This window comes from Oncorhynchus mykiss, chromosome 12 (genome assembly GCF_013265735.2).
Source record: "Oncorhynchus mykiss isolate Arlee chromosome 12, USDA_OmykA_1.1, whole genome shotgun sequence".
Taxonomy (NCBI): Eukaryota; Metazoa; Chordata; class Actinopteri; order Salmoniformes; family Salmonidae; genus Oncorhynchus; species Oncorhynchus mykiss.
The window spans coordinates 76720910-76732116 of NC_048576.1; the positions used below are offsets into that span (position 1 = coordinate 76720910).

The 11207-nt window shown below is 43.1% G+C and overlaps 1 protein-coding gene across 1 annotated transcript; it reads left to right on the forward strand.

Annotated features, from left to right (window-relative positions):
* The first annotated feature begins 9947 nt into the window (after positions 1–9947).
* Positions 9948–11207, forward strand: LOC110538313 (growth arrest and DNA damage-inducible proteins-interacting protein 1-like). Its single transcript, XM_021625045.2, has 2 exons — positions 9948–10384; positions 10799–11207. Exons 1-2 carry the CDS (start codon positions 9984–9986, stop codon positions 11094–11096), a joined length of 699 nt encoding a protein of 232 aa, XP_021480720.1. The 5' UTR covers positions 9948–9983; the 3' UTR covers positions 11097–11207.

The window sequence follows — 11207 nt, forward strand, 5'->3', positions numbered from 1 at the left end:
GGCATGACACCTCTGAGTGCAGACTGACCATATCCCAACCTGCCCATGCATTCGTTGGCCTGCTTTTGATGGAGAGGTCATTTGGCAAAATATTTGTTTTTTTCTTCTGATAATCACAACAGCTGAAAAGCAATATACTTACACCTACTTACAACACAGTTATAGGCCTTTTAAATGACATGACATGCCAGTGGCCCTGAAGAATGTATAATCTTTCAATATGGAGATTGTGTGCGGTTCCCCAACAACAATGATGAATTATTGCCCACTACTTTCATTCTGTTCCTGGGAGAGTGTGTGAGAGCGTGACACCCATAATCTTGATGTGCATGTGAATTTGTTAGCAGATTTGTTAGTGTACTGAGCAGCAGTACCACTCTATGTGGCCAGGGCACAGTTTGCATCCTCAGCTGCTGCCTCTAATTCACAATTAACTGGACAGAGTCATCCTCACTCTCTCAGCAGATGGTTTGGGAGCTCCACATTTGTGAGCAAGTGCATGTGTATTGGTTTAGAGGCAGCTGTGGGAGGTAAGCATTGCCCAATGTTCTGAGTCTAGCAGCTTCATGTGCAAGCACAGATAATAATAAGAAAAGAACCTTGAAATCTCAAAGATCAGGAAATCTCAAAAAGATCTTCTCTGCCAAGCCTTCCGTAAAATCCTCATATCATTCTCTGTATCATCTTTAGAGGCGGCCGTTGGTTTCATTCCAGAGTAATCCTTGAGATTATATCCGTGCATGGTGGACAATGGGCATATTGTTTTGATCTTGTTGCTGTAATCCAGATCAGTGCTTCAGCACCATATGGAGTAGGCTAGAGGAGGCCTCAGTCAGCAGAACTACTGCATAGACATGGTCTGTGTTGAATACTATAGCAGCACTGTGTAGCACATGCGGTTCAATTAGTGAAAATATATCTGAATGTAAAATACACATGATTATAATATTTATTTAGGGAGATACTATCAACCAAGTGATATTTACCATTGAAGTAGATGGTAAAATAACTCAGGTAAAGCCTGATATTTCTGACAGTCATAAACACAGCAACATCATGCATTCACATTTCCCAAAAATACAACACGCACACAGACTCAGTGTTACCCCAAATTCTTACAAAAAGAGAGTGAAAACAAGGAGGGGATGAGGCCATCTGTTTTACGGTATAAACTTGCAGGAGTCAAACCTCATAAAGAAAGAGAAGACTAAGGCCAAATTGACAGTCAGTGGATGGGATGTCATGCGAGCCAGATGGATTTGCCTTGAGGAGAATTTACCCAGTCCAATCCAGCTGAATCACTGCACTCAAATCTAATATTTGGTTCTGGTGCTGCACTGTGGTTCCGCTAATGGAAACACCAAACATGCTGCTGTAACATTGGTTGACAAGGGCACCTTGGGTTTGCAGATGTTCACGCTGATGACAGATGGTACCTGTGCGGCTAAGGGAGCGATGGGGAGATGTCTGAACCAGCCTTGTGCCACCTGCACTCCTCTTAAACTCCCTCTCTGCACTCCATTCCAATAACCCAAAACAGTGTGTGTGTGTAGTGAGTAGTGTGTGTGTGTGTGTGTGTGTGTGTGACATTACTCAGTGCTGTGGGATCACAGGGTACCAGGGATTGGCACGCTGCTACAGACAGTGGGTGTGTCTGAATCTCTGGTTGGGTCAGGTAACACAGGCAGGACAAGCTGGTGGCTGGAAGTCCTTCAGCATTTCCACTTCCCTGGAGATGGAACATACAACAGCATATGAGGTCAAATCCATCTGCCACATCAAGCTTCAGATCTCAGAGTTTGCTGGGCTCTAGATGTAGGCATATATATTTTCTTTTGTAGTGATAAAATGCTATAAGCTGCCAAAAATGTCTTACTGAAGTGGAAGTATAAAATGTGTTTTTCCCATACCGGAAAATCAAGAGTTCTTAGTTACCAAAAGTATATTGTAACTTGAGTTGATGCACAGACAGTAGTGATCACATTTGTTGTCAACAATTACTCTAAAACAGAATTAAATGCCATTTTGAAAACAAGCATGGCTTTTTCATCATGACCACACAGTGAAGTGATGGGTTGAAACATAAAGGGGTGCCATTAAAATGCACGGTGTGCCATGTGTAAAGAGACAAATGACCAGCTCCTGAACCACAGGAAACAGAGAAGGGGAAGAAGGGCTGTGAACAGAGGAGAGAGACAGTAATTACCCCCATTCATCTTCATGGGACCCCAGCACCCTGTTATGGAGACGCGCCCCCAGCGGAGTGCATCCCCACGTTTGATAAATCTCTCCTTAAATTAGTAGCCACCGGTGGATAGGGCCTACATCACTCCTTATGCTACTATTCATCATCTCATTAAGAGTTTGGGCCAGGGGTGGGTTGAGGACTCCCAACATTGTGGGAGACTTTGAGCTCTTCCAAAGACAAGCGGTATGGGGTAGGTTATGGTTGTTTATGGTAGGCCTATGTCCAGTCGCATTGGATAATGATTTTAAAAAATCACTAATTAGTTAAATGCGGTTGCCATCTTTTGGAGGAAAATATTTTGATCACAGGCCACTATCCCTTTACCATTTGAGAGATATGTTGCTGCTACTGTTGCGTTAGGTCTACAATGTAACAGGATGCCTAATATTTTTTTGTTTGAAATGAAATCTATCATCTGTCTGTATTTATGTACCCATGTATGTATCTCTGTATTTGTTTACATATGCGTGAAGAGGACCCATTCCTGTGAGTTAATTTGGTTAAAATGCAACAGCGATTATGAAACGGCACACAGGAAATGCAATGAGGCTCGGGGAGTCCCAACCTGACATTAAAACTGAACTCTTTGCTGCAAAGTGAACAGAAATAAAGGAACCCTCTGGATTACCCCCCCCCCCCCCCCCCCCCCCCCCCCCCCACGGCCCAGGTGGATTAATCTTTTTAAAAGCCACAAGCATCTCTCTCTTTTTCCACAGACACAGAGGAGCAGGGCACTGAGCCCACGAGTCCCGTTGTGCTCCAAACACATCACTAACCGGATCTCCATGTGGTACATCCATTACCGTAAAATACGCCGCCACTCCCCGCTGAACGCTCTACACTCAGCCCCATCGCATTTTCGCCAGCCCCCCTCCCGCCATAGAAAGCGCTTACACCAACAGTTCTGAATTGGGCTGTGTCCAAGTTTAACATTAGTGGGTGGGAGCTGTAAGAGTGATCACAGCCACAAGTTATGCTCCAGTGATAGAATCTGCACATGGATTATTCCGTACTCTGCAGTCAGTAAACTCTCTACCATGAAGACGCTGGTTACACCATTGACTTAAAATACAGTCTAAACCACAATCAAATATCCCTCTCCTTCATTTGGATGTGATATCCCATTGTACATTGAACTTTACAGTGGTCACTCAAGTGATTTATCAAGGTCAATTGACAAATGGAAACTCAAAACTAAAGCAAGATCTGAATTGATATAACAAATGTGTCATAGTTCCTCCCAAAACGTTGCAGCACAGCCTTCTCATCCAATCAGTTGTTGCTTTTTTTCTTGTACATTATTAACAGTAGGACATCACTGCTGGTAAATGGTATATTTTTAGATTCACTGCGCTTTTTATTTGGAATTCGTCTTCATAGCTCGTTTTAAAGACGAGATGCTGACAAATCTGATTCTTGGTGCCAAATTCTGGAGGAAGTACTTTTCATTGTTTATTTCCAATGACTATATTTGGGCCCATATGATTGTTATTTATTTTTGTCAACAAATATTAATGCTGACTGTGCAAATGTTATATCAATGCCAAACATGGTGTGTGTGTGTGTGTCAGTGGAGGGTCCTCAGTGGAGGAAGGGGAGGACCCTCCTCAGTGAATTTCATAAAAATAAAATGTTATCCTTTTTTTGATAAAACATACTAAACATAATCACTTCACCAAATAAGTGATTAAAACACACTATTTTGCAATGAAGGTCTGCAGTAGCCTCATCAGCATTCTGTAGGGTAGCACCATGATGTAGCCGAAGGACAGCTAGCTTCCGTCCTCCTCTGGGTACATTGACATCAATATAAAACCTAGGAGGCTCATGGTTCTCACCTCCTACCATAGACTTACGCAGTTATTATGACAACTTCCGGAGGACGTCCTCCAACCTATCAGAGCTCTTGCAGCATGAACTGACTGACATGTTGTCCACCCAATTAAAGTATTAGATAATTAATCTAGTACTGAAAGCATAAACTACAGGTAGCTAGCACCGCAGTGCATAAAATGTAGTGAGTAGTTGACTCAAAGAGAGAGAAAGACACTATTGGAGCAGTTTTGAACACATTTATTTATTCCAAAATGAAGGAGAAGCATGGGAGAAGTAGAGAGAGATTGAAATAGAAAGTGAAAAAATGACACTTACTTAGATAGCAAATGCAACTAGCTAGTTTAGCCTACACAAACACCCTGCTTAAATAGAGGGATGCTATGTTAGCTAGCAGGCTATGACTATCCAACACAACACTTGAAGTCTTCCAAGTCAAGGTAAACTTTTGGTTTTACTCATTTAATGCCACCGGGGCCAGCCGGTGTAAGAGCTAAACTCCTTACTGACTGTACACTGTAAAGTTACTGCATGATTGCAGCTGGCTTACTAACGCGTTAGTTATATTAGCTATGTTGACTATGACCTTACTTTAGCTAATACGGTGACAACGATGTAGGTTGTGTGTAGCGGTTATGATATGGTTTGGAAGGTTTTTTTGCCTGGTCACATACAGCTGATGTGTTGTGCATTGAAGTCCACAAGCGAAGGGAAAAGGTGAGAGGACGAGAGCGCATAGATGCGAGAAGGAATACAACATGACTGGTATGAAAGTGAACTGTGTAAACGCATGAATGGGGATGTATTCATTCCGCCAATTTTGTTTCAAAATGTTTCTTAAATGGAAGCAAACGGAACAAAACGGGGATAAACATACTTGAATTTGTCCAATAGAAACTCTCGTTTGTAAATAAAATCAAATTTATTTATCCACATGTGTTTAGCAGATGTTATTGTGGGTGTAGCGAAATGCTTGTATTTCTAGCTCCGACAGTGCAGTAATATCTAACAAGTAATATCTAACATTTTCACAACAACAATACACACATTACACACAAATCTAAAGTAAAGGAATGGAATTAAGAATATATAAATATTTGGGTGAGCAGTGTCAGAGCGGCATAGACTATGATACAGTAGAATAGGATAGAACACAGCATATACATATGAGATGAGTAATACAAAATATGTAAACATTATTAAAGTCACTAGTGATTTCAAGTCTATGTATATAGGGCAACAGCCTCTAATGTGCTAGTGATGGCTATTTAACAGTCTGATGGCCTTGAGACTGAAAAACTGCTTCTGTCTCTCGGTCCCAGCTTTGATGCACCTGTACTGATCTCGCCTTTTGGATGATAGCGAGGTGAACGGGCAGTGGCTCGGGTGGTTGTTGTCCTTGAATATCTTTTTGGCCTTCCTGTGACATCGGGTGCAGTAGGTGTCCTGGAGGGCAGGTAGTTTGCCCCCGGTGATAGGTTGGGCATCACCCCCTAGAGAGCCCTGTGGATGCGGGCGGTGTACTTGCCGTACCAGGCGGTGATATAGCCCGACAGGATGCTATCAATTGTGCATCTGTAAAAGTTTGTGAAGGTTTTAGGAGCCAAGCCAAATTTCTTCAGCCTCCTGAGGTTGAAGAGGTGCTGTTGCACCTTCTTCACCACACTGTCTGTGTGAGTGGACCATTTCAGTTTGTCAGTGATGTATAAGCTGAGGAACTTGAAGATTACAAACTTCTCCACTGCGGTCCCGTCAATGTAGATAAGGGGGTGCTCCCTCTGCTGTTTCCTGAAGTCCACGATCACCTCCTTTGTTTTGTTGACGTTGGGTGAGAGGTTATTTTCCTGGCACCACACTCCCAGGGCCCTCACCTCCTCGCTGTAGGCTGTCTTATCATTGTTGGTAATCAGACCTACTACTGTTGTGTCATCTGCAAACTTGATGATTTAGTTGGAGGTGTGCGTGGCCACGCAGTCATGGGTGAACAGGGAGTACAGGAGGGGCTGAGCATGCATCCTTGTGGGGCCCCAGTGTTGAAGATCAGCGAAGTGGAGGTGTTGTTACCTATCGTCACCACCTGGGGGGGCGGCCCATCAGGAAGTCCAGGACCCAGTTGCACAGGGTGGGGTTCAGACCCAGGGCCTCGAGCTTAATGATGAGCTTGGAGGGTACTATGCTGTTGAATGCTGAGCTATAGTCAATGAACAGCATTTGTACATAGGTATTCCTCTTGTCCAGATGGGATAGGGCAGTGTGCAGTGAGATGGCGATTGCATCGTCTGTGGATCTATTGGGGCGGTAAATAAATTGAAGTGGGTCTAGGATGTCAGGTAATGTAGTGGTGATATGATACTTGACTAGTCTCTCAAAGCACTTCATGATGACAATAGTGAGTGCTACGGGGAATTGTCATTTAGTTCAGTTACCTTTGGGAGAGGGAGAGATTGAATATGTCTGTATTCAGCCATATTCCCAGTCACCTTGCCATGGTTAAATGCAATGGTTCACGCTTTCAGTTTTGCGCGAATGCTGCCATCTATCCACGGTTTCCGGTTAGGGTAGGTTTTAATAGTCACAGTGGGTACAACATCTCCTACACACTTCCTGTCAACTCAGTCACGGTATCAGTGTATTCGTCAATGTTATTCTCGGAGGCTACCCAGGAACATATCCGAGTCTGTGTGATCAAAACAATCTTGAAGCGTGGATTCTGATTGGTCAGATCAGCATTGAATAGTTCTTAGCACGGGTACTTCCTGTTTGAGTTTCTGCCTATAGGAAGGGAGGAGCAAAATGGAGTCGTGATCAGATTTACCGAAGGGAGGGCAGGGGAGGGCCTTGTAGGCATCCCGGGAAGTTGGAGGTGCAGTGGTCGAGTGTTTTAGCAGTGTGAGTACTACAGTCAATGTATTGATAGAAATTCGGGAGCGTTTTTCTGAAATTTGCTTTGTTAAAGTCCCCAGATACAATAAATGCGGCCTCAGGATATGTTGTTTCCAGTTGGCATAAAGTCCAGTGAAGTTCTTTGAGGGCAGTCGTGGTATTGGCTTGAGGGGGAATATACACAGCTGTGTCTATAACTGAAGAGAATTCTCTTGGAAGGTAATACGGTCGGCATTTGATTGTGAAGTATTCTAGGTCGGGTGAACAAAAGGACTTGAGTTCCTGTATGTTATCACAATCACACCATGAGTAGTTAATCATAAAACATACCTCTTCTTACCAGAGAGATATTTATTCCTGTCTGCCCGATGAACTGAGAACCCAACTGGCTGTACGGACTGAGATAGTATATCCCGAGAGAGCCATGTTTCCGTGAAACAGAGTATGTTACGATCCCTGATGTCTCTCTGGAAGGAAATCCTAGCCCTGAGCTGTTCAACATTATTATCCAGAGACTGAACATTAGCGAGTAATATACTCGGAAGTGGTGGGTGATGTGCGCGCCTCCGAAGTTGGACTATAAGTTCACTACCTCTCCCCTGCCAGCGGTGTTTTGGGTTAGCCTCTGGAATCAGTTCAATTGCCCTGGTGATTACGAACAAAGGATCCGATTTGGGAAAGTCATATTCCTAGTCGTACTGCTGGTGAGTTACCGCCGCTCTGATATCCAAATGTTCTTCCCGGCTATATGTAATAACACAAAACAAATTCTGGCCTAAAAATGTAAGAAATTTAAGAAATGTAACAAAATACTGCAATGTTTCCTAAGAGCTAGAAGCACAGCAGCCCTATCCGTCGGCCCCATTTCGATGTTCTACTGTTGGGACTCATTCATAGGCTAGGTTGTAGCAACCACATGATGGTTAAAGGGAAAATTAGAGTATCATCTAGTTACCTAAACCTATCACTGTTACATTGAACTGGGTGAATGGAATATAAATGACAGTCATCCAATATGCTGTAATAGAAATAAGTCCATGCTCATGAAAAAAAGTGTCCTCCTTCCTCTTAAACGTCACTGACTGCCATTGGACTTTGTGTGTGTGTGTGTGTGTGTGTGTGTGTGTGTGTGTGTGTGTGTGTGTGTGTGTGTGTGTGTGTGTGTGTGTGTGTGTACTAGAAGGTGGAGGTAAACGTTTATCCTGGCATCCTGCTGAAGTGGCCAAACTTAATGTACATCTGTACACCACGTGAGAACTCACGAAACATAATTATGAGATTAAATGAGTGCAATGTAGAAGGGGTCACAGGAATGAAGAAGGGTACAGTGACACTCATGTAATTTAAACATTCATTTTACATGTGTTTATGAAAAAGTGGAGACATTTTAATATTTAATCAAAAGAAAATATGGATGTCCTCTATAGCTGCACTCACTGGGGTTGGCAAACACTGAATCAATCCTCATGCATCCATCTCTACTCTCCATGGGAAGCCATGTTTGGTGCCAGGGCCTCCTGCTTTTCCCATCCTCTGCCAACACTCCCCAGTAGATACCATGTACATTATCCTCATCCACACCATCACTTATCTCAATGTCTTTACAGCCAGCAGGCAGGAGGTGCTTGTCCACTTATGTGGTTCAGTTATTTTCTCTCCTTTTCAACTCAACTCATCTTGTCCACACAGTAACTCTAGAAGGGAAGGTCCCTGCATAGAACATGCGTTTGGGTTAATGTTAGTCAGTTCATATTTTGTTATCTATTTACAGATCCTCAGGTCATTTTGATAACTAGATTGGTTTATTTTATTATGTCCTACTTAATTTTGTTCAAACTTTATCTATATATCCCATATATAAGTCAGAAATAGACCAAGGCAATGTGCTTGCCATGCCATCCCATATCTTCTAACTGCTAACAAGCCTATGTGCCAGTGACTGACGTTGATTTGATCCCTAAAGCCCTGAGCTTGGCACCGGATTGCTCCTAAGCCAAATCAAGCCTCTATCATACCCACCCCACCTTCACCCCTCTCCTCCTCCTGCCATGGGAACCCTACATCTTTAATGACGATGGAGAGTTTTGCACAGCTCCCGCAACACAAAAGCGGTGACATCTGTCTCAGTAAGTGCTGCACTCAAGACCCCCCCCCCCCCCCCCATTTGTTCTATCTCCCCTTCTTGCAAATAAATCTAAAAAAGAAGAGTAGTTGTGGGAGGGGGCTGCTAATAGAGGAAAGTGGGGAGAAGTTTAAACAAAGAACCTTTCTTTCAAAGTGTGTTTTCTGCATAATTCCCCACACAGTATTCCTAATGTTCAAAAAGGTGTTAAGGAGTCTATACTTCTCCCCTGGTTCTGGTTTTGGCTCTGTTGCCCACCAGCCCACTGCTGGTTCCAGGCCCCACTTGGATCTTGGAAGGACATTTTCCCCAGATTAATTTATACATTTGAAACTCAAACCCATTGAAAAAATAGTTTGCAAACTAAAAGTGGTTTGCAAGAGCGTATGATGGACTCATGAGAGATGTTGATATGATCGTCATAATTTAGGTCTGTGGCAGAATTTAACTTCATTAGACAACAAATAAGTCAGTTATTGAGCATAGCGCTATTTCATATGCACATGAGCTCTTAAAATAGTGTTAGCTTTTCCAGCATGACTTCCACTGATAAGACTGATTGGATACAGCCCACATTCTGTAGCATAGGGTACTACTTGTCAAAATGAAGGCAATTCTGACCTAAACTTCATTATATGCTATGGATAGTAATTTGGCAATACAATAATATTTGTTTTAATTATAACACTGACTAGGCCTATAGCCTAAGAGTTTCAAATCAGAATTGTCAAGACTGTCTTTTGTCACAGCACCTTCGATACCTCTATGATCCTCTTGCTTATGATGATGATGATGATGATGATGATGATGATGAGAATAACGGACAGGCGATGTTGTAGTCAGCTATGAGCAATCAAATCTGACGCAACGAGGGTCCTCCGAACTTTGCCACCAAAAATGGCGACCTCCATGCTGTGCAGGAGGACAGCAATATTTAGCTGGGCTATTCGAATGGTTTCACCCTTAAAATCGTATAATCCTGCCAGCTCACACTGCGGGCTTCTACATCAGATAGCAAATTATAACCCTAAACCACTGAAATTAAATTTGAAAGATTCATACATACCAGATAGGGAAAGCGAGAAAACTCCGGAATGGCAGAAGACAGCGAAGTATGACCGCAAGCTATTCGGGCGGTATGGCTCTTCGTCGGGAATCGACCCTGCAAAGCTGTGGCCCAGCCATGCCCAGCTCGAGGAGATGATAGCAGAGGAGAGGGAATGGAACCCTCCGCTCCAGGTGATGCTGAAGAACGTCGAGGCGAAAACGCAGGAAGCCAATGCGAAACGTCTCGCGAGGTAAACAGCCATGCTAATACTAGCTATCTTTTTAGGACCTGTCAAATTACATGTTTGTTTCTACGCAATGTGCCATACTAGATAATATTGAGAGAAATTGAGAATGGTAGTTACTGCTTGACATTTGCCTATATGACTCAAGGCAACTAGTTACATAGGCATGACATCTCTCAATGAGAGGCCTCTTGTTTGTTTGTATGTATGTATATATGCATGCATGCATGTATGTATAACATAAATAAATATGCTCAACAGTCTGATAGGCTTTGGTTCCAATTCATATTGTTATTTGATAGTGTTGTGGAAGTACAGCATTTCCTTGACAGGTGGATAAAGCTCTGTCTTCCCATACCTTTTTAAAGTAGCTTTTATGATGACATGATACTTGGCTAACACTCCCTCCTTCTTTTGCAGAGAGAAACTGGTTGCAGCCAATATGGCCAAGATGCCTAAGATGGTGGCTGACTGGAGGAAGGAAAAACGTGAGGCGAAACAGAAGTTGAAAGATGAGAAGGCGCGTCGTGAAAGGCTGCTAGCCGAGGCCAGAGAACGCTTTGGCTATGCTATGGACCCCCGAAGCCCCAAGTTCCTGGAGATGGTCAGTGAAATCGAAAAGGAGGAGAAGAAGAAAAGGAAGCTGATGAAACGTAGACTAAAAGAAGAACAGAGCCACGTCCCTCCTGCTACTTCCTCGGCTGATTCCTCGTCTTAAGGCACTGACTTTGTAAATATGACTATTTAGTCAACTTTGTAAATGTAAATGTATTGTTGTTGTCAACTGTGCGTTTTTAGTTTGGCTGCTGTAATAAATGAAACGCACTAG